Source organism: Symsagittifera roscoffensis, chromosome 2 (genome assembly GCF_963678635.1).
Source record: "Symsagittifera roscoffensis chromosome 2, txSymRosc1.1, whole genome shotgun sequence".
Classification (NCBI taxonomy): Eukaryota; Metazoa; Xenacoelomorpha; order Acoela; family Convolutidae; genus Symsagittifera; species Symsagittifera roscoffensis.
The window spans coordinates 55547344-55571030 of record NC_087063.1 but is presented as its reverse complement, the minus strand read 5'-3'; the positions used below and the strand labels follow the sequence as shown (position 1 = coordinate 55571030).

Here is a 23687-nt window from a genome sequence, read left to right as displayed (position 1 = left end):
ATTTTTTTTCTTTTACCGTTTTCTTTTTAAGAAAACAATATATTATTAGTCTGAAAATCAGCTTTTTGTTATAAACCTGCAGTGAAACATGCTAGGTCTGCAGCAAAATGTATTTTTCTAGAAAAATATAGATCCGTTTTAACTACATCTAAGTATCCGAACGGGAAAACCTAGTGCGTCTCTAAAACTGAAACCAGTAGGTGGACGATGCTCATCGACTGCATTTGAAGCGCTTAGTCTTAATTTCGTATTTGCGTTTGCCCCCAACCCCCCTAAATCAGCTACTCCTACTCGTTTGGACCGCTGCCCCCCGGTATTTATTAACTATGAGCGCCAACGGCGTCTTTAAGCAAATAATAAGCCAGTCAGCTAAAATGGTCGCGGGATGTATTTGGGTGGCGAGGTTGTCGTAGTAAGGTTGAGAGTGCAAATTATTTATAGAATAGGTTGGGCTTATGTTTACACTGTATTAGGATAATAAATTCTATTAAAAAAGTCTCAAGCGGCTATAAAAGTCTTCAACAGAGAATGTACCGTTGCAGCCCTCCAAATAGACCGGCGGACAAAAATGTCCTTTCTTCTTTTTCAGGTTCAAAGTAGGGCAAAATAAAACCCAATCACAGATTTTCTTGTCTCTACCCGGGAAATCATTTCCTTCTTTGAATCATTTTACTTCGAAATTCTGAAATTTCAAGCCCGAAATACCACAGTTTTCAGTATTATTACTTTGGAGCGCTAACCCCATTTCATCTTCTGATTTGAGTTCGATTCATCTTCATAAAAAAACTCCTGTGGATACCACATGCTAGCATTTGCTTTTGCCTCATCTTTGATTACTTTAGAATTGCACTTGTAATTACATTACCATCGCTCTTTTTGTAACTTTGAGGTACAAAAGGCTTGTAATCATTTCACTTACCTTCTGCGTTCAAACTTAATCCAATCTGGGAATTCCAAATCCCGTAAAAGTTACCCTTAATTAACCTCTCCAAGGCATTTAAAATCCTTAACCCACACCCGAAAGTGCGCCACTCCATAAATCCGGGCAATTTATTTTCCCGTTTAGAGCGTAAGCGTTGTGAATGTGGTCCGCAATCCGTTAGATTATCAAGTGTCGTCTAACGTTTGTTGCCACAACCCATCCTAATTCCGTTCGGTCATTGTTTCTACATCTCTCATTATCTTTGGACCTTTTCTACCCTAGGGAAAAATTAAATCTTTCAAACTTGACTGAATTTTAGGCATCAAAAGTCTTCAGACTTTATTTTCCATAAAATTTCCCTGAACTGAAGATGCTCGAAATGAAGATACTTTTTGTGTGTATTTTTCTGGCTGTAATGATTTGCAACCTGAGCTCGAATGTGGAGGCAGCCAAACCGAAATTGATTCCAGAAGATTATGACAAGGATTTGAGGCCAGGATTTCTGAAAGGTAAAATTTTATGATGCTCAACTCAACTAAAACTGCTGTCAAACATGAATTTATTTTCTTCTTTTTAATGAAAAACCGTTCAGGGATGGATCTAGAATTTTCATGAGGGGAAGGGGGCGGATTTGTAGGTCGACCAAATTGATTTTTCGAGCTCCCCCAAAGCAGTTAAAAGACCCTGTTTTGGCCCATAATTTCTGCGCCGGTTTTGAAAAAACAGGCCAAAAATAGCGTTTTTAGGTACTTTTTGGAAAATTTTTACCAAAAAGTCGCGTTTTAATAATTAGTATATTTTGGCACCAAAGGCGCCTTTAGAAAAAATTTAGGGTCGTCAGCCAAAATTGGATATCTCAAAGAAGAACAATGGGGGATCATTTGTGTCGGCAGAAGGTCAGATCCCAGAGAAAAGAAGCGTCCGCCCCCTGCCCCTCCCCCCAAATCCGCCCCTGGTAGCCGTTAATAAAACATAAATCACTAACATTTTTTTATGCATCCTTGATGTTTGACGAGAGCGCCTTAACGATTATGAAAAATTTATCATTTTATAAACATCAACCTTACAATATTTTACCTCCATCCAATCGATTTAGAGGGGAAAAACTATGGATTTCTAAGTGAATGACTTGGAGTATACCAAAATTAAAACTTTTATGAGAGAAAGATTATTTAAATTTCATTAATTCATTAATTAAGGTAATTAACAGGCTTTCAAATGCAATCCCACGTAACCATTAAAAAACCAATTTTATTTGTGTGTTTGTTCGAAATGCATGTTTCTATACAGAATTAATTACGTCAAATTTTTCACGTATCCAAAGGGGACATTCTACGGTTGATCACGTATAAAAGGGTTGAGTAGATAGTACGGTTGATACCAGTTTTCTATTCAACCCGGGTTGACCTCCATACACCGAAAATGCTTATCATACAATTCCATACATCAAGTGTATGGAAAAAATGCTTGTCATACAATTTTCATACAATTTTGAAAAATGATAGAAGAAAGGTTTAAACTAATTTCTGCGGCTGTTTGATTCTAATAAAACAGTCGTGTGATGAAAAAATTGAGGTTTTTGTTTTTTGAAAAAAACCTTTATCATACAATTCCCATATATGGAAATTGTATGATAAGCATTTTTTTCATTATTGATAAAGTTTTCAGAAATCTTTTGCCTGACTTCATTTTAAAAAAGTGGTAATCATACAATTTTCATAAATGACAAACTTTTAGTCATACAATTTTCATGTATGGGAAACTTCTAATTTTACAATTTCCATATATGGGAAAATGTTTATCATAGAGATTTCATACAATTTTCTGTACGTATGGAATTGTATGGAATTGTATGACAAGAAGTTTCTCATATATGGAAATTGTATGATTAGAAGTTTTGGTCAACCCGGGAAGCTATTGTGCTGAGGTAAGCGTTCGTTTTTCTGGTCATGGCCGTTTTTGTGCGACTAGACCTTTAATCCAAACAAACACAAGCGTAAATTGTAGTTCTGTTGCTTTTTTCAAATAGTTTTCAAACATTTGGCACAAAGGAAAATCGCACAGGATTGAATGGGAAGACGCAAAAAGATCTAAGCGCCACCCAGAGAACTTCTTCTTCGGTAACAGAATTGATCAATCTAGGGTGGAGCGTGGAGACTTTTATGGTAATGAAGAAAGAAAAGGATTTTTTTTTCATCAAACCAATATTTGCTTTATTTTATGTCATATGGTGCTAAATCAGTTCATGCAAGTATCTCAGTCTATAGCCATCAACCATCTGTCATCCACTGGTGATACTTTGAATCCGGCAGGTACCGGCCTTCCGCGCTGTCTGTCGCCTTCGGTTGACCTCTGTAAACACTCTCATGATAAACTCTGAAAGTTGATTTTTGATCGAATTTACTGCCTTGCAAATCTACGTTTTTCACATGGCGTAGCCAGAAGTATTAAGTGGGGGAATCTATTTGGCATCACCGCGTTCTGGCTCCGAAAATGCAACAAACCACCGATGTTATGGTAATTCTGGTTCAATAGTTTCTAATGAGGCATGGTCGCGAAATATAGTCTGAAACTTTTTGTCGACCCCGGGCTTACGCCAAAGGGTTTTCATAACCCTATTTTCAATTTTGTTCAATGGTACAGCCTGAAAATTTACATAGGTATGCATTTATTCGAAAGACAAATTCGTAAACTACACCTTTGCGCCAAATAAAAAATGAGCTCTACGAGGGTAGCCGAACGTTGTGCATGAAGCAAAAAAGTTTTCAACTAGATTCGATGGAAAAAAATTTTGCTATTTTTTTCATCAAATCAGTTTCGTGTTTTGTTGTTTGTGAAGTGATGAGAAGTGTACACAAATATTCAGGAAAAATATTCGTTGCGTGAATTTTATTGAAAGCACGTTTGATCAATACAGATCATCATCAGTCTAAAAATATCAAACAGTTGGTTGTACAAACCTCATGTACCTAGCGAAAAAACCAGACCTGAGAAAAGACACAGAAAAGAAGATAGATAAAAATCAAACGAGGCATGACAAATAAAATAGCGAAGAATGAAAACAGGAAACTAAGTTATCGAAACGAGATGTTACTTGATTTGTCAATAGTTTTAGCTGATATGTTGCTGCTGTTGCCATTCATTGTGAGAAATGCTCACCAACAAGAGAAGAGATATGAGAGTGTTCATGCAGTCGAGTGGTCAAGTGTCGAGCGGTTTGTCCGACGAAGCTGGCATCACAATCAGGAAAACGATTTGATAGACCACATGACTACAAAGGTTACTCTGGATTTTCTGGTTTTCAGCTTACGAGTGGTGAAAATGACGAGAACCTGGACCACATTTCGCAGCCTACGTTTAAAAGTATCACTGTACGGGCTGCGTTACTGTAGAGTGAAACAAGATCTCATGTTCTTCTTGTTCTTCTCTGATCTAGTCGATTTTACGTCGCCGAGGATCATCATAAAATTGCGGCGGATATTGGTTAGCTTCCCATATGCTTTTAGCTTTCCCAATTGCCGCATAGAACTGGGCCCAGCACCCAAAGGTCACGTTGAAGATCCGGTGGGAGGCACTCTTTTATGATGTTACGCTTGTATTTCGCCGGCGCCATGGCTCTTAAAGAAAGCATCAGGCCGATTTCAGTGGGTTTCTGGTACCAAAATGTCTCGATGTGAGAATCAGCGCAGCTCACGAACATGTCAAGGAAGGGGATATTATCATCTTGGAGACGTTCAACAGTCAACTCCAAGGTGAGATGCAGGGAGTCGACTTTCTGCAAGATGCCGTCAATTTGTCACTAGCAGTTGTCCTAAGGAGGTCATCCAAATAACGACCAAAGACTTTAGCGTGCATACCAGAGGTGGTTGGTGGGCTCAAGTAGGAATGGCCCTTCCAGTCTGAGTATTCCATTTCGCGAATTTCCTCAAGAGGGATGCCAGAACATCTCCTGTGAAACCAGAATTGAAGAGAATTGCAGCGAACCGAGTAGCCTCTTCGAGTGGCCTTCTTGTCGCAGTTGCGTCTCCACTCAGTACCCGTATCTTCAGAGGCAAGGAATTCTTCGAACTGCTTTATCCACAAGTTGGCTACTATCACTGCTTTTGCTGCACTCATAGCGACGCCATCTTTCTGTACGCACCGCTTGTCACCGCACATGAAATGGGCATTTGCCAAAGCGAGCTCTAAAAAATCACGGCAAGTCTCGCGATCAAATTCAGGCAGGTTATCGGACAAGTAGAGAGCATTGATAGCAATAACGATCGCCTCATCGATCGGGACACTAGTCCATAAGCTTTTGACATCAAGAGAGAACACTTTTTCAGGGTCACCAAGCTGTACTTGTGTCAGGCGCGTATTCATGTCAGCTGCCGAGGTCTCGATGTTTCCTCCACTTACATGCGAGAACAGGTTGGTAGCCACTTGTTAAATTTGTCATAGCAGCAACCAGGCAGAGACAGCACCAGTCTAAGAGGGATGCCGTTTTTGTGCTTTTTCGCCAAGCCATACAGACGAGCTGATTGTGCTCCTATAGAGCGGAGCGCACTGTAGACAGACGAAGTGATTTTATCTTCATCTGACAGACGCTTGATGCGCCGATTGAACTCGTCTTCCACGCTGATGGCAATATCTTTGTTCGTGGTTGGGCTACTGTAATGCGGGAATTGGGGACAGTTGAGAACCTCTTCAAACTTGGACGCGTAATCCGCATTCGTCATGAGACAAAAACCAGCACCTTTGTCAAATGGGACCACTTTGATGCCTGCTATTCTGAGAAAACCATTGAATTTTCGTAGTGCGGGATCTTCTCTCTGTTTCTTCATTTTCTTCCGGTACCTGGGAGTCAAGGCGTCGACTTCATTAAGCTTGTCCTTGTCGACGTCATTGTTTTTCAAACTGTGCAGGCGGCGGTCAACGTCAGCGAGAAAGTGAAAGTCATTGAAAGCATCTTTCACTGGAAGTTTGGGTCCAACGACAGGAAATAAAGCACCAACTCACAGACTTCAAGCTCACCAATGACCTTGAGAGGTTTCTATTGCTCCTCAGCAAGGTTATTCAAACTTCCGATGTGTTGTTGCTTGACCTCTTCAGTGAAAGACTTCATGTGCATGCGGACGTCAAAAACAACCGATGGAGAAGCGAAGCAGGAAGGCGATTCTTCAACTTTTTTCTAGATTCCGCAAGGGCTTCCTCCACCTTCAGGGACTGCTGATGGGCCATCTGGATTTCTTTTCACAACAGTTTTCTCTGGAAATTGTGGACCACAGTTTTCTCAAAAGATCCGTTCTTTGGGATTCTGAACTTCGGATTGAGATCGTTTCTCATGCATGACAGCAGGAAGGTGACGCGCTCACAGTTGTGAATGCGTTTTCTCAAGCTATCGCGGTATCTATGAAGGAGTTTCCGGGATTCATTCTTCCTAAGCATAGACACCGCAAGCCAAACCGGTACAATCAGAAAACTGGGAGACATGACGCAACACACGGAAAACAATTGGTCAACAGGGAACCTCCGAGGAGCCGAGCCCCTCTGGAGAAACCAAGGAGACTAGAAACAATCATAAAACACGAAGAGTCAGAGAAACCTCCGATGAGCCGATCCCCTCTGGGCAAATCACTAACTCTGTCAACAAAAACACGTTCCTGTGTGCGCGACTAGCTGTTTCTGCTTTTTGTTCCGTGCGTTTTTCCGCTTTCTGTTTCTTGGACTTTGACTTTTTGGCTAATCGCCACAGATTCTTCTGTGAGTGTAGAATAATCGACACAAATCCAATATCTATACTCGTGAGCGGATGCAACTGTGTCAGTTCTTCTTTGTACTCGGGTTTTCTCAAGTTCCTCTTCGACGAAAGGTGCTTGGAAGCGTGGAGGATCAGAATGCCGGAAAACTGGAGCTCTGCGTAGATGTCACTTGATCCCTGCCTCCTGTTGTACACAATGCCGTTTATTTTGCCTCTGAATTTCTCGAGAGCATCAACAAGTGTAGAAGAAGAAAGGGCAGTATTGCAGTTACTGCGATGTCTCGATGCCGAATTGTTGATCACGTCGTACCAGATGACTAGGCTTCCTTTTCTTCTCAAACAGCCCTTCTCTAGCAGATACGGCAGATACTTCAACGGATCTCTCACTCGGTCGTTGAAGCTCAACCGACTGATAGCACTGGAGCAACTTTGCAGCTCTTTGTTGCGTTAGTTTGACTGCCAGCTAACCACTCTCAGCAGCAAACTAGCCCCAACGAAATGAAAACCTCTCTTCAGGTCACTGTATCGATCATACAGTTGACGCCAGAAAAGCTCAGGAAAAACAATCGCGTAACAAAGTAAAGAGAAGCTCAGGAAAAACAATCGTGTAGGAAAGAATAGAAGCCTCGCCGACAAAATTTATCTTACAACAATGGATAAAAAACAAAAAACATCTAGATGAATTTCTTCACAAAAACAATTCAGACAAAACTACAAGAAACAATGAATAAAATCAAAAAAAATTGCAAGAATCTTTTGTATTTTTCTTTTAAACTTTTTTAGATCACCTCATTCAGAAATCTCACTCTTTAAGCCCAACTTGCTCTAATTGCGAATGTTTTTGAATGACACGCCCAGGTTTCTGTAACGTTTGTTTTTCCATTTCTGTTAACATTTCTAGCTTTTAGCTAGCCCTAAGGAAGGAATCTATTGTATATTTAAATGTGGCCCTCCTTGTCTCGCCTTGTTTAAGCTTTCTCAACGTATTATTTTTGCATGTTTTACAAAAGAATTTATTAACGTTTAACTTAAATCGCATATTGCAATAGTTGAGATTTTTCAGTTTTCCAGTTTGAATTCAGTTTTATTTCACCAAGTTTGAAATTAGCAATCCATTATTTGGATGCTATCAGGGCTTCACCAGGTATTGAAATTTTGGTCTCCCTATGCGAGAAGACAAATCTTTTTAGTTTACAAGATTTCTAGAAAACATAACTTTGAAAATTTTCGCAAAGTTTGAAACTCTCAACCCTATATTTGGTTGTTGCCAGGGTACTCTGAGGGGGTTGCGAATCTTGCCTCCAAATTTCACTTCTGAAATTATTCTAGTTTTCGAGATATGACGTTTTTTGTGATTTTTTTGTGACTTCTCAAAAAAAACTAAAATTTAATAAAAAAATCAAAAACTTTAAAGATATCAATGCTGTAGTTGAAAACTCCGGAGTTACTTTCAGCGGTAGCGAATATTCTTGCGTCTGAATATGACTGCTCAAATCCTGGTACTTATTGAGATATGACGTTTTCTGTGATTTTTTAAAATTATTTCAGAAAATTTAATTTTAATTTTTTTCTTCAAAATTTGAATTTTCTGCTGTTGGAGCTGTCAGAGGACTCTCTGGGTCTCTGAGATTGCCTATCATGCCTTCAAACATGACTGCTCAAATTGTTGTAGTTTTCGAGATATGACGTGTTTTATGAATTCTTTTAAATTTTTGAGAAAACTCGGATTTCGAAAAATTCAAAAGATTTGAAATTCTCAAACTTGTAGTTGGGTAGTGTAAGGGTACTCTCGAGAGTTTCATGTTGCAGTTTTTGCGTTTCAAAAAGACTGCTCTAATGCTTTCAGTTTCTGAGTTGTGGTTTTCTGAGATTGTAGTTTTTTTGTAGTTTTTTTTTCAATTTCTGAGATGTGGTTTTCTGAGATTGTAGTTTTTTTTAATTGTTCAAAGAACTTGGATTTAAAAATTTTCTTAAGTTCCCATCTCTGTAGTGAGGCTTTATCAGGGCACACCTAGCGAGTTTTTCCCTAAATTTGGGCTAAATTGTCGTAGTTTTCGAGATATACAACATTTAAATGAATTTTGTCAAAAAAAATTCAGAAAACCTAAATTTAATTTTTCAAAGTTTGAGGAATTCCTGTCTCAGGCAGTGAAACGCACGTTTATGCATGGCTCAGGTCTTCCCCCACCATATTTTGATAAAAAACCAAATACTTAACCCTGAAGTTGGGGGCTGTCAGAGTAGTCTCAGGGGTTTTCGAGAGATGGTATTTTTCTTGGTTTTTTCAAAAAAATAATCAGATAACTTCAATTTGAATTTTTTCAAAATCCGAACTTCCCGACCCTTTAGTTGACTACTGTCAGTACCCTCAGAAATTACAAATCTTGCGTCTAAATTCGACTGCTCAATTGCTTTTAAATTCCGAGATGTGAGGTTTTTCTGTAATTCTAAAAATTTTGAACATATTTTGATTAAAAAAATCACAAAGTTGTATGGTTTTTCAAAATTTGAATTTAAAAAAGTTGAATCACTTTCTAAAATTTGAAATTGCCAACCCTGTAATTGGGTGCTGTCAGAGTACACTCAAAGGATGCAAATTTTATTTTCAATATATACCGTTTTTTATGACTGTCATAAATTCGAAGCACCAGAGGTGCGTTACACGCTAGTTACAGTGAATTATTAAACAATTCTCTAGCTTTGTCTTTGAGAGTGTGGCGCTGATAATTACAAAGGGCCAGGACAGGATAGTGATAGTCAATCTTGACTTCATCTGATAGGGTCTGCGCTTACTCTACCCGAGACTCCAAATGCTGAACAGATGTTTGCCTCTAAGTACAACACGCAGCAGTAAGCCAAGCTGATCCAGCCAAATGAAAATAACAAAACACCGTCTGGTCACATTTTTCTCTACCCCTCAACAAAATTACATTAATGTACGAAAGATACAGACGGCTATACAGTGGGACGAGGCCCTGGAGGCTAGTTCAAGCGATGCGTGCGTCGTCAAATAGTGTTCTGGCAGTGCTCGAGGCATAGGCTCGCAAAAAATCTGTAATTCAGTGGCAAAACTCAAAACGCAAATAGGTATTATATTATGTTACGGCAATCTGGAAGGAGAAATTTTCGTCAGGTGCTGTGTAGCAAGCCTGCTGAATGGAGGTGTCATCATTGGGAACACTACTGGCAGTTTGTACTGGACTACAGGACGAACTTAATTTATGCTCAGGGTTGACTAGAAGTTCCAACGTCAGTTTTGCTACCTATGCTTCTCATCTTCTTACAAAGGGTGGTGCTCATATATCTATATATCTACGCGACAGCATCGCAAGATTTTCTTAGAAAAATAAGAATCAAACGATATCCGATTACCCTAGCGTCAAGAACAAAGAAGGCGGCTATTCATGCTGGCAACAGTGACTAGAGCACCATAACCAGCAGGCTGTATCATAAACTCTTACAGATAGCAAGCAAGTGTTCTGCGAGAAGGCATGAAGAAACCGTGCAAAAAAGACTGACATCAGGGCCTTAGCTGTCGGGAACTGGTCTTCAGTGGTATGCAGCGACTATTAAAAACTGCGAGCAAACATGGGGTGCGCTCATCACACCTCAACATAATGGTAGTGCTGAACTTCACAACAGAGAGATCACCAAAACAACCCGATGTCTACTGGCCGAGAGAACACTTCCAAAATTGTTATGATTGCATTGGCATGTTAACAATCGTGAGTGCCTTCGAGTTGGGCCTGCATTTAACAAACAGCAGCGCACTTCACTAAGAAACTACTTTTTGATTTATCATTATAAGTTAGTTTGGACTTGTGCGTGTTTGGATGCCTGGGCGTAATTTTTGATGCCAGTCGATGGGAAAATTATCAACAAGGCAAAGGATGCAAATTAATTGGCTAAGACGAAAAACAATACTAATTGTTCATAGTTGCAGAGACAATACGACTGGTGCAAGCAAAGAGCGTGTCGTTCATTGAACAAAATTATTCCACACGACTTCTTGGTTGGCAGTGAACCGTTGCAGAACCAGTGGATATCAACCGAGTGGCACATTGATGGAACTAATTCTGCTTGTTCCTGCTGAAAATACGATTTTTTTTGTTGATTTGGTTGATGACAACTTCATTGAGAAGAGACGTCAAAACAATAAGGCCTGTTCCTCTGGCTGATTCAATAGTTGACTGAAGCCCTTTGTTTTCCGAGAAAATAGGTGAAGCGGAAATCTGGATGTGTGACAGAGGATCATTTTTGCTTCTTCGACGACAGCTTCGAGAGCTTAGTTCATCTGACTGCAATTTAGCGGAATCATCAACATATATCAATAGACAACTGACGAAAAAGAGCTGCCCTAACAGTGGATCAGCAAGTGCAATGCCAAAATAGGCCTAAGAATACTGAGGCATATTTGGTTTTGAATGATTATAGCCCAGTCAAATATTCCATCACTGTAGCTCAGATTCGCTACTTCCTGCTAATGTTCGATTTTTTTTATTATTGGTCGGAGCATTCCGTGAACATGTTGTTTTCGAATTTTCTCATTTTCCCACCAAGCTTTCAGTTACCTCGAGAGTTCTTTACGCTATTGAGTATTGTATCATATGAAAACTTTTTCAGTCGTTATTTCAATTCCTAAAACATTTTCTTGAAATTGTATTTCGGTTTAAAAACTGGTTGAACTTGTTGCTGTTCCGACTATTTTATTGCCGACATGAGTTTCGTTCATCAATTATATCAAATGCTTAGGTAAATTTAGCTAATACCATCACTTTCTTTCAGCTTAGCATTATCTTTCATAAATATATTTAACAGGGCCCAGTTCAAGGTAAATCTTCGTAATGGCCAATCGATCAAAAAGTTTCAGAAAAAACTAGGAAGATTTTTTTATTCACCTTACTTTTCATCGAACGGATCTCAGTAAAAAAAAACATCGATTGTTAAAACAAATTTGTTATCAGAATTCGCAACGAAGGACCGAGTTTTTGCTTTTTCATTTAATTCTTTTGCTCTCCTCTCTTGTTCAATTCAGAGATTAATCTTGAATTCAATCTAAAAACGGCAGAGGCTCGTAAAATGAAATCTTCGCTAATTAACTAAACAGCGCGATAAAAATCTGAAAAATAATTTACGGGGCTCTCAAAACGCCAACAATTCTTTTTTCCTGTCCTGTCGATTGAAATTTTTTATCCTCGTGACTATTCTTTTGTAAAGTATGGATGCAATTGCAAAAATGTAGCAAAGTGACAAAAATGAAATGTCTTAAATTGGTTGCTGTTCAAATCTGAATCAGCTGCGCATTCAGCTTGAAAGTCCGAAACCATGAATGAATAGGTTACAGCCCTTAAAGCCCTGTGAAAAGATTTGTAGCTAATTAAAAAGTAGCCGTTAAACGTTTCAGTCTAACGTAGTTCATCGTGAACTCTAAAACTAGTTTTTGCTGCTTAAGATTGTCAATACATCATGCGTTAAAGATATGTTGCAACCAATGTCCACCGTTGAATTATATGAACATGTTTTCTAATTTTTTGTTTTGTCTCTAGTTTCTCAGGATACTTATGTGGTGTTTTTGAAGGTTCTAGTCGGATTGCAAATCTTAGAAAACAAGACATTTTATAGCTGTCAAACAAAAATCAAGGGATTTGACTAACCCGTCATAAAATTAAACAGGAGTTGAAGAACAATAATTGATGATTTACTAATCGCTGAGGATCTACGGAAGGTTATCAGGGCTGTCTAAGCATAGCCATTTTGTAATATATCCTCACTTTCCAGGTTGAGTTATATTGATGAGCGAAGCTTTTCTTGCACCTCATGGGCACTTTTTTGGGCCAAGAATTTTCACGTGGCACCACTATTGCAGCTGGTCAGACTGTGGTAGGCCAGAGGCTAGGTCACGTGAGAGCTCGCCCTGACATACTATTGTTATCATGGCAGGGGATTGATAGCGAAGACCTGAATTTTCCGAATACAATTTAAGGTTAATAAAAATGTTTTTGATTGATAAATTGACGAAATAATTTTAAAAAATCTTTTTATTTTTCAATTCATTCTTCAAAAAGCGTCTGTGAACTATGAAGGATTTTTTTTAGCGTCTCGTATCTTAAATAAAAAACCTTTGCCTCATTACAATTTACAACTTTTCAATCCGCTGCTCCCGCGCGTCATAGGAACACGCAATATATCGCGCAAATATATCCAAAACTTACAAATTTGTCTATTTTCAAACTTCCGTAGCTTGAGTAAAAATTATCACAGGTAATATTTTTAGTGAAACAATCAGAGGTTATTTTCCGTTGAAATTGAATAGTTAAAAATCGAAACTGAATAAAAAAACTGACGATACCGAACAAAAAACAGTCAAAAAAAAAACAGCCAGTAAAAACAGTAAGAAAAATGTCGGAACTAAATAAAAAAACAGGCACAAGCATAAATATTTAGTGTTCATCGGAAGTCGGAACAACTAGATCACTAATCATATCAGTTAGGCAAATCCTTTTAATAATTTCTTGAATTAACTCTGCAAAGATATAAATGATATGTAATTCCATTTTTCAATATTTAGGCGAGACGGACTTGGTGCTGTTTGGTCTGCACATCTACCAAATTGGTCCACTTTCCGAATCAGACATGGTAAGTTATTTACACTACTACGAAACAGTCTATATATAAATAAGCGCATCCCGAAGTGTAGTACATAAGATCCACAATAAGTCTATTGAGGGAGGGGGAGAGGAGGTGATGGGGGGGGGGGGGGTAAAGGGGTTTGGGTAATGTCTTACATCCCCAGACTGTGTCGGAACATCAGTGGAACGGAATTACTGATTTGATTTATTGACTGTGTCATCTATTCCATTATAGCCACTCCCCTTTTGTTTTATTTAGAATCGCGGAACAGTAGTCGAAACTGTCTCTCGAGATGTTCTAGATGAAGTTTCAATTACTAGACTGTCTAGGCGACGTACAAAGACAAGAAATTGGATATCAATAATTAAAAGGGAGATTTAAGGAAGTTGAAGGCATTATACTTGATCAGTTTTAAATCCGTGGATGGTAGCAATTCTACGCTTCAAAAATATCGAAAACTCGAGTTAACGAACACACTAGTAGTTCTGCATGAATAGAGGTACCTCGCAACAAATTGGCTTGTTTTTCATTACCTATTCCAGAGTTTTCAAAAGTTATTGACGGAGTTAATAAAATGTTACTTTGTTGTAGCTAAACCTACTTTATACAATTAAAATAAATAGAAGATTAAAAGTGAATTAGTCTAAAGTTAAAACATTAAACAGTGAAGAGAGCATTCTCTCCGCCGGAGAGAATGGCAAAGTGAAGGTCATAAGTAAGTGACCTGTTAGCAGATTACGTAATAGTTGCAGTAAGTGCAAAATAAACTGAGAATCACATCATTCCTCTAAGCAGGAAAGAATTTAAATTGTACAACTAACTAATTACTAACTAACTGCGTCCTTTCTCCCCCTTTTAGGGAAATAAAATTTAATTTACGACACCGATGGTGTACTGAAACTAAACTAACTAAGCTGGTTACAATACGATTAATAGAACTTAAGGGTATTGCGAACTTGTTACCTAAAAGTTTAATGTCCAATATCCGGCGGATATGGTCCGAGAGAAAAGATAAAGAAAAATCAACCATCTGAGGTTTTTGTTAGCACGAGTTGGTGTATGAATGGTATGGCAAAACAATTAACTGCACTCGGAGAGGTGTAAATCGACATAAGGTAAATACGATTTAACTAATCCGAAGGATTATTGTGCTGAATAATGAATTCCGCAACTATGAATTCTGAAGTTAAGGTGGCGAGTTAAATGGTATGAGTTTAGGTCTGAAAGAGAGGCGAAAATGAAATAGCACCAAAGCAAAATATAAACCGAGCATTATCATTTACAGTTTCGATAACAGTTTAAAAAGTTTTTTAGTTCTGTATTAAAAAGTTCACTATCAAGCTCTGATTGTTCTTCGAAGTTATCAATCGCCATTCTTAGGGATTCTTCTGTTGATGAGGAAGAGGTTTGTTCGGGTGAGGAGGATTCAGATTCAATCGTCACGACTTCCAAAGGAATTTTACTGTTGATACAGTCCCGTTTATCGATACCGCACTTTTCAAGAATGATCGGGTTTGATGCCGACCCAGAGGTCGCTTGGGGTAAATCTACAACATCTATGAAGAATCTTCTACCACAGAACTTTGGTGGACCTACATTTCTACTAGACCGGCCAATAATAGGAGAAACAATACCGGATTTGGTTGGGGGTTTGGTTGCAGAAATAGCCTCATCGGATAAATCCACTATTTCGTAAACAGGTCAGTTCGTCGTGGTATCTTCCTCCATCGGAGAAGTCAAATTTCTTAGCGTCGTGGAGGGCTTGGCCGGAGTGGATTACTTTTGACCTTGCGGTGTAGATTTTGTCTCCGCCGGAATGATGCCTATTGGGCACTGGATTAGTTGATCGACGTCTGGAATAGTGATGTCCTCTAAAATCTCAACTTTAATGTTACTATTGGATGCCCAAAGATTACGATTGTTCCCGTCCTGATTTGGGAAATTTGGGAGTTTTTACTGAGTCAGAAATAAATCGTTCCTTGGCTAGGTCTCTACATGGGAACCTCCCGCTATCCATTCCCAGTCACTAGTATCCGAAATATCCGAGGGAATGAACATAGATTCGTCCGAAGCGAAGTAACCTGGAGGAGTTGTTGTCTTCTTGGACCGGGGTGGTTGTCTCCGAGTAGTTTTTGAAGAAGGCTTCGACACACGTGTCCTTGCCATGTTGTCATATGATCCTAGTTCGATCTGATGTCGGGTCCTGGGTTGTGGCTTTCGGGGTTTGGTTTGTCGTCTTGAATTTTCGCTCATCTGACCTATTTCAACATTAGGATTAGAAAAATAAGGGAATAAAAAGTTGCCTTTAAAAGATCTATTGTTAGCCGAGTTTGATTTAGGGATAGCGATATCCGATTTTCGAATTATTTTTCCGTCGGATAATTCTACTGCTGAAGTAGACAAATTTTTAATCTTTTTCTTCAGTTCTCTATAAAATGGGTCTCCGATGATGCTTCCATTCGTTTTCCGCAGGAATTTACCTTAAACGGATTCTGAAGTGGTAATCTAGTAGTGGTAGTTTTCGAGGTGGAGGCATAATCTGTGTCGTAACCCGCCTCTGTTGATGGTTGGTTTTTCTTGGGAATCAAGGTGTCCTTGTAACCGTCTTCGACTCTGTCGTCGGCATTCCAATCCTTCACTCTTTCCTTAGATATTATAGATTTCCCTTTGTCTAAAATTCCAAAGGATGGTTTACTGGAGCAAGTTGTTTCCAAATTGTGTTTGGTTTTCTATTAAAATGAATTTCAAAGGAGGAGCATTTGATTTTTGATTGGTAAGAGGATCGTAGGTTCCAGATAATTTTTTATACGGCGTTTTGTAATATAATTTTTTGTGTTTCTTGAGCCATAGCTAACAATTTGATTTTTACCGTATGTACAAGTTTTTCAACTAATCCGCTGGAGCGATGGTCTCCTACTGTACAAAATATTATTTTAACATTGTTTGAGTCACAGAATAATTTAAAATCTTGACTTGTAAAGCAAGATGCATGGTCAACTCTTATTGAATAAGGTATACCGTCTAAGAATATGTAATCTTGAAGAAATTCGATAACTGTTTTTGAAGAGGTAGATGTCGTAATTTTTGCCGAAGGAATTTTTGAAAATCGATCGATGCATACTAAAATGTATTTGTTTGACCCCCAATATGAATCTAAACGTCCGGCGAAATCTAGGTTGAGTTCTTTGTTTGCTTCTAGTAGGGCAGAAGTTCACTAATTTGCGAATTAGGAATTATACTTTTCAAGTTCTTACCCGTCATTGTACATTCTGAGCAGTTTAAGCCGTGAAAGTAAAATTTGCCTGTTATTATGGGGTCACCAGATGTATTGGGCCAAATACTTAATTCCAAATTCACCAGGATGGGTTTCATGGAGAGTTTTCATTTTTTTTGCATTTCTCAGGGTAAAAGGTAAAACTAGTTTATCGTCCATGTATAATAATCCATTTGAAGTGCTTCTACGATAGGGCTCAACATAGGGTCGTCTTCAGTTAGGAGAGCTACAAGCTTGGCATTAAAAAGAGTATTTAAATCCAAGGGACGTTCAGGCAACTTCAATTTTTCACGGTATTTATTTACTAGATTCACGTGATCTTTCAATAGAGGGAAGTCTAGGGATATTGAAATACCGGAGATAGAGGGAATAATTACGATTTTTTATATTATCCTTATTAACAGTATCTACAATTTTCTTATCTACAGATGAATTAATTAATCTACAATAAAGAATTAGAAAATGAAAAATTGCGGGCTTAGAAATTGAAATAATTAAAGAATTAGTGTTGGAATAATCCGTTGGAATGCAATTTGAAGTACAAAATTCGGTTTTATTGTGATTAGATGAAAAAATTGGAAAAATCGAGTTGATCAGTTTTAATACTGACATTATAGGGTAGTTACGTAATTTTGCGTAACCGGAAACTTCCAAATTTGAACCAATGGCCGAGCAGGTCTTTCTTTGTTTCTCCGATGGATTGATTGATTTATTAATTTTGATGTTCATTACGACAAATTGTTCATCAGAATGTGACATAGTTAAAGCTTTTCTGGATGGAATTCTTGAAGTTAAATCAGTGACACCCACATCTTTTCCTGCGAGCTGTTTAATTGTAAAGTGAAAAAGTAGTAATCTATCCCCAATCATGTTAGTCTGCTATGGTACGTTTTATTTCCGTGGTTCGTTGACAGGGCTGAAAGCAAAGCTTTATGATCTGTGATTACTTCAAAATCTGATCCATAAAGGTAATTTTTATAGTGTTCAACGGCCCAGGCAACTCCTAACAGTTCGAGTTCGTTTGTGGAATATTTTGACTCATGCGGATTTAAAAACCGTGAAGCAAAAAAAATCGTTTTCCAATCACTCCCGTGGAGTTGTTTGAGGGAAGCCCCCAACCCATTGTGTGAAGCGTCTGTTTTTACTCTAGTTTTACGTTTCACGTCGAAATGGTTTTTTTCCCGTGAGGTTGATGATTTCTTGTTTGATTTTTTCAAATGCTTTTATATGGTCTGAATTCAACTGGAAGATCGATTTATCTACAATGAATTAATTAATCTACAATTAAGAATTAGAGAATAAAAAATTGCGGGACTAAAAATAGAAATAATTAAAGAATTAGTGTTGGAATAATCCGTTGGAATGCAATTTGAAGTACAACATTTGGTTCTATTGTGATTAGATGAAAAAATTGGAAAAATCGAGTTGATCAGTTTTAATACTGACATTATAGGGTAATTACCTAATTTTGCGCAACCGGAAATTTCCAAATTTGAACCAATGGCCGAGCAGGTATTTCTTTGTTTCTCCGATGGATTGATTGATTTATTAATTTTATTGATGTTCGCTACGACAAATTATTCATCATAATGTGACATAGGTAAAGCTTTTTCGGATGGAATTCTTGAAGTTAAATCAGTGAAACCCATATCTTTTCCTGCGAGATGTTTAATTGTAAAGTGAAAAGGTAGTAATCTATCCACCCATCATGTTAGTCTGCTATGGTACGTTTTATTTCCGTGGTTCGTTGACAGGGCTGAAAGCAAAGCTTTATGATCTGTGATTACTTCAAAATCTGATCCATAAAGGTAATTTTTGTAGTGTTCAACGGCACAGACAACTCCTAACAATTCGAGTTCGTTTGTGGATTATTTTGACTCATGCGGATTTAAAAACCGTGAAGCAAAAGAAATCGTTTTCCAATCACTCCCGTGGAGTTGTTTGAGGCAAGCCCCCAACCCATTGTGCGAAGCGTCTGTTTTTACTCTTGTTTTACGTTTCACGTCGAAATGGGTATTTTCCGCGAGGTTGATGAATTCTTGTTTGATTTTTTCGAATGCTTTTGTATGGTCTGAATTCCGCTGGAATTTTCTTATTTCCGCTGATTTTCTTATTTAGCAGAGGTCGAACTGGGCTTCCTAAGGAAGTTAAGTTCGGAACGAACTTAATGTACTGATTTCTAGATCCAAAAAATGATCTCAATTCTTTCAGATTTTTTTGAATAGGTCAGTCTTTTATTGCTTTCGTTTTGTCAAGCAAAGGAGAGATTCCTGTGTTTGAGATTTTATATCACAACTATTGAATTTCTTTTTGAGAGGACTTACACTTTGACCATTTAACTTTGACACATCGTCTAATATTGATAAAATTTTTAACACAACGTTTTTGTGGTCTAAATAAGTTGCTTTGGATGCAATTAAGATATCATCTAAGTAGCAGTTGGTAAAAGGGATAGAACCTATCGTTTAGTCCATTATTCTTTGAAATTCGTTAGGCTTATCGCCTAAACCGTAAAAGCCAGTTAAAAATTGGTAAAAGCCAGTAATATCGCCGCCCACTATACTAAATTTACATTGATTGCTGGAAAACTTGTCTAACGCGAGTTGACTGTATGCATTTTTTTAATCTAAATATGTAAACCACACTTCTCCAGGGGAATCATTTGCTATTTTTGCCGCTACATTGTCTACCAGTTCATGAAAATTCGGCATCTGGTAATTATTCTGGTATATCTGTTTGTTAATAAACTTTGAATCCAGGGCCAACTTGATTGATTTGTCTTTATTACAAGTAATGACGATTGGGCTAATAAAATGATCTTCGTCTCAGTTTTCTAATTTTTTAATGTGTCCTCTGTCTTTTAATCTGTTAAGTTCAGTTTTAAATGAATTTAGTCGACGGAGGGGAACTCGTCTTCCTTTTAGTTCCATGGGTTTTAATGGTTTATGAAAATGGGTAATTTTCATCTGATTTTTTATTTTTTCCAACCCAAAGGAATAAGTTTTTAAATATTTTAGAGATGTTTGTGATTTCCCTTTCTTCATCTGTCGGTGAGATAAAATTTATGGACTTACACAACTGGTTTGTCTGGAAGTGTGGCAAATACTTCTGTGAAACTTCTATCCCCACTTTGGGTAGATTGTTGTTTCCAAGGATGTTCCTCTCATGTCCCTCAGTCAAACAGAAGTGACAGTCGTCGTGTTACCAACTGTTTGAGAAGATCGGAAGTATCACCTTTCCAGAAAAATTTATGGCGTTGTCTGTAAATCCGCAGTATAATTCCTTGGTTGCCTTGTCCACCGGATAGATTTTTAAGTAAGGGTCTCGCAGCTTCAGTTCGTGTAAGACGTTCTTCTTGAGAAAGCTAACCGGGCTAGCTGAGTCCACTTGTATATTTAAGATTATTTGGTTTTCTTTCCCGAGGCCAATATTCAGCAGTTTTTGAAGTTCTTTTCCATCGTCGTCGAAAATTGTAGCGACTTTTAACACAGTGTATTCGTCGTTTTCACTTTTTCCAGATTCCGACCATGCGTTTATGACGCCACAACATTCTCTATTTACATGGTCAATATTTACATCCGGTTGATCCGACGGATTAAAATCTGTATTATCTACAAGTTGAGCATTTACAATGTTTACATTTTTGCGACAAGATTTACAAAGTTTGGTAAGATGGCCTTTGTATTTACAGGATGTACAAATAGTATCTTTTGCAGGGCAAACAGCTAAATGTCCTTTCGAAAAGGTCCCGCCACATTTCATACAGGTGTTACTTCTTTCTATATTCAGAGTTGGTTCTCTTTTTACAGTAAAACGGCTGTGCGGTTTATGTACAGTGGATCCGTTGGATTCAAAACTGTTTGTGAGTTTCAGGTGGTTTAAAATTCCCTTTTTGTCAACTAGTGCTACATTTAGTGCTTCTCGTGGAGGTAGAGTTTCGGTTAAGAGTTTTCGTTGGATGTCGTAATTTTTCATGTTGTTTATGAAAATATCGCTGATCCATTCCTCTTCTCCCGAGGCTATGTCACACTTTTTTGGCCATTTCGGCTAAGGCTCCCCAAAATTGTTCGAGAGACTCTTTGTCCCGTTCTTTTCGATTTAACAATTTGTGCCGTTCGAATGTGACATTTGTCTTCCTGACGAAAGCGGTTGCTAGGTATTCCCAAAACTCTTTAATGAAATTGTAGGATTTTTACCTTTATGAATTTTTGTCCGAAGGTTCTTTTTCCTTCGTTTCCTAGAGCTAGAAGATTGATCGTAATTTTTTATTGGCTTCCTCTATTCTCATCCATTAAATTTTTTGGTTTCTGTTTCAATGGATGCCGTTTCCTCCTCATCGTAACGTCTTTGTTCTTGTGTATTCCTGTCAATTCTCGATTTTCTTTGGTTTTCCGATTCGTAGTCCGTCTGATTTTATGAAGATGGAGGTTGTGGAGGATGTCTTTCCGAGAGATTTAGTAGGTTTTCGATATCTATGTTTTCTTTAGCGATAATAGCTAAATGAAAAAGATCGCTCCAGTCTTCCCAGGGAATCGGTGCATCTAAAGTATAGTTCTGCCAAAATGGAGGTGTTCCTCTCACGTAAGATTCGTTATTTGACTACGCCATGATAAAGTGTTTTTTTTGTTGTAGCTAAATCTACTTCATACAATTAAAAAGAATAAAATAATAAAAGTGAATTAGTCTCAAGTTAAAACATTAAGAAGTGAAGAGAGCATTCTCTCCGCCGGAGAGAATGGCAAAGGGAAGGTCATAAGTAAGTGACATGTTAGCAGATTACGTAATAGTTGCTGTAAGTGCAAAATAAACTGAGAATAACATCAGGAGTGCCACGAATTAAATTGCTCGTTTATATGTGAAGCTAAGTTTGTATGTCTGTGTCGTGGTAAGTGCGTGCTTGTTATTATGCTCATCTTCAGTAAAAAGAAGAAAACGGATATGGTTAATTTTTTTGGAAACAAGTCAAGTTGACTGCACTTTATTTGACATCACCACCAAAAAGCCAAGAACGTTGATCGTATTCGAACACGCTGACTTTCACAAACATGTCTTCGATGTTCGCGGATACACTTTAATTGACCATTGGACGCGCATTAGTAAAACAAGACGGATCGTTTATTAGGGCTAAGCACTGAAGGTTTCGACTGCACCTTAACGCCATATTAAAAGTTTTGTGATAGAAATTTGACGAAATAAGATAAATAAAAATGACATTTTTTTTTCATTTAATTTATGTGAAGAACAAAAAATTTTTTCTTGTTAATTCGTCTCCTTCACGCTAATGTAAGCTACATATTGGCGCCAACAAATACTCTCAAGAAAAATTTTAAATAAACTGATGACTTTATGTTTTGCTGTAAGATGCGTATTATTTCCTTTCCAGCTTATTAGGTTTGTCGTTTGTGCTCTATTGGCTCATTTTAACTCACATAGAAACATAAAGTGCGGCTACTAAAATCTAAACTCGCTGTGGGAAAGTTTAAACTTATTATGAACAAATGAAAATAGCAAAGGGCGGATCTCAGGGGCGGATCTTTTCTCAGGGGCGGATCAAGATTTTCTCGAGGAGGGGACAGATTTTCGGCTCTTTTCCAAACCCCCCAACCCACCTTATATTAGCATCATTTTTGGGGTGTAATAAGGAGTTTCACAAGATTAGGTATGAAACCAAAATATTCTTGAAATGGCCTAATTAGTAACAATTGGACAATTAAAGCGGAAAAATTATTTTTAAATTATTTGCTTTTTGTTATTTTTTGACCCATGGCCGATCAAAATTTTTTTCTCTCATTTGACCTCATATCATCGTAGCTAAGCCGTATGGCCGTTTGGCCTTTCAAAAAATGAAGAAAGCTAGTTTGTTATAGCCTCAATTGTTACGTTTTTGTTCCAGAAAAACAGACAAAATTTTATTTTCTTAAAGTTAACTTCAAAATATTACTTGACGTGTACAATAAATACAAGGACCAGTGCAAAAGACTGTTTGAACCAAAAATCCCGGTTATTTTTCCTTTCACTTGTTTCAATTCAAACAAATTCATTTACTTTTTAGAAAAAGTTGTTTGAAAACATCAATTAGTCAACAGAATATTACAGTAATCCTTTTATAATTGTCCCAAAATTCTTTGTTTTTAAGTTGCAGAAGTTTTCTGTACTGTATACAAAAAACAACTATTGAAGTTTGGAGAGTAGATTGAGCTAGATGGCTATGTGAGGGAGCAATGGAAGACTTGTAATTAACAAATTCAAAAGGTTATCTTTTTTTTTGAAAAAATACCCTTGGCTCCATAAGGGTATTCCAAAAGTATTGAAACAAACTTTAGACCATCTTCGACATTTTAATGAGCTATCGAAATTAAATTGAAATGATGTATCCTACAACAAAAAGCATTATTTTTATAATGAGGCGTGCAAAGGATTCTTTTAAACATTTGATTTGAACTGAAAGTGCATGTGTGTTTGAAAATTTTTTTGCGTGATGAGGAAAAGTAAAAAAGCGTGATGAGGAAAAGTAAAAAAGCTTACACAATTTCAATTTGAAATTCGTGGACAAATCGTAGCGATCTAAAAAGTTTCCATAAATTTCTTTACACCAGTTTTTAGCTATAACATTCTTCTAAAACACTGAGATATCCCGCATCCAGTTCCAAGCGTTAGTCATCGATTATATTACGATTTTAGTACCAGTCTTAGTTGAATTGAGAAACAATCGATTTTCATCGATTAATAATCGATTATAATGTCTCTTTTTAAAATCAATATATAATGAATTATAATCCATTATGATGGATTATAATCGGTTATTCATTCGTAAATATTTCGATACAAATATAATCAATTATAATTGATTATAATCCATTATTTTTATTCAAATTTCTAACTCATTAATTTTGCACAAAAAAGCTTTATAATCGATTGATTATAATCTTTTTTGCTTGTCAATTTTGTCTTCGAAGTTGCATCTAAGCTGCTTATTCTTTATGCTTTTTGTAGACGTTGGTTTCTATGAAAAATTAGAAAAATATTTTTAAATTTTTCATAGAAACCAACGTCTACAAAAAGATAAAGAATAAGCAGCTTCGCTGCAACTTCGAAGACAAAATGGACAAGCAAAAGGATTT

At 37.4% G+C, this 23687-nt stretch overlaps 1 protein-coding gene across 2 annotated transcripts in view; it reads left to right on the top strand.

The window, feature by feature from the left end:
• Positions 1 to 655: 655 nt before the first annotated feature.
• Positions 656 to 23687, top strand: part of LOC134840366 (gamma-aminobutyric acid receptor subunit rho-2-like) — a gene marked incomplete at its 3' end in the record, with an annotated part of 70233 nt that continues 47201 nt past the window's right edge. For both annotated transcript variants that reach the window (XM_063856135.1, XM_063856134.1), the window contains 2 exon segments: positions 656 to 1431; positions 13231 to 13298. In XM_063856135.1, coding sequence (XP_063712205.1) covers positions 1293 to 1431; positions 13231 to 13298 — 207 coding nt within the window.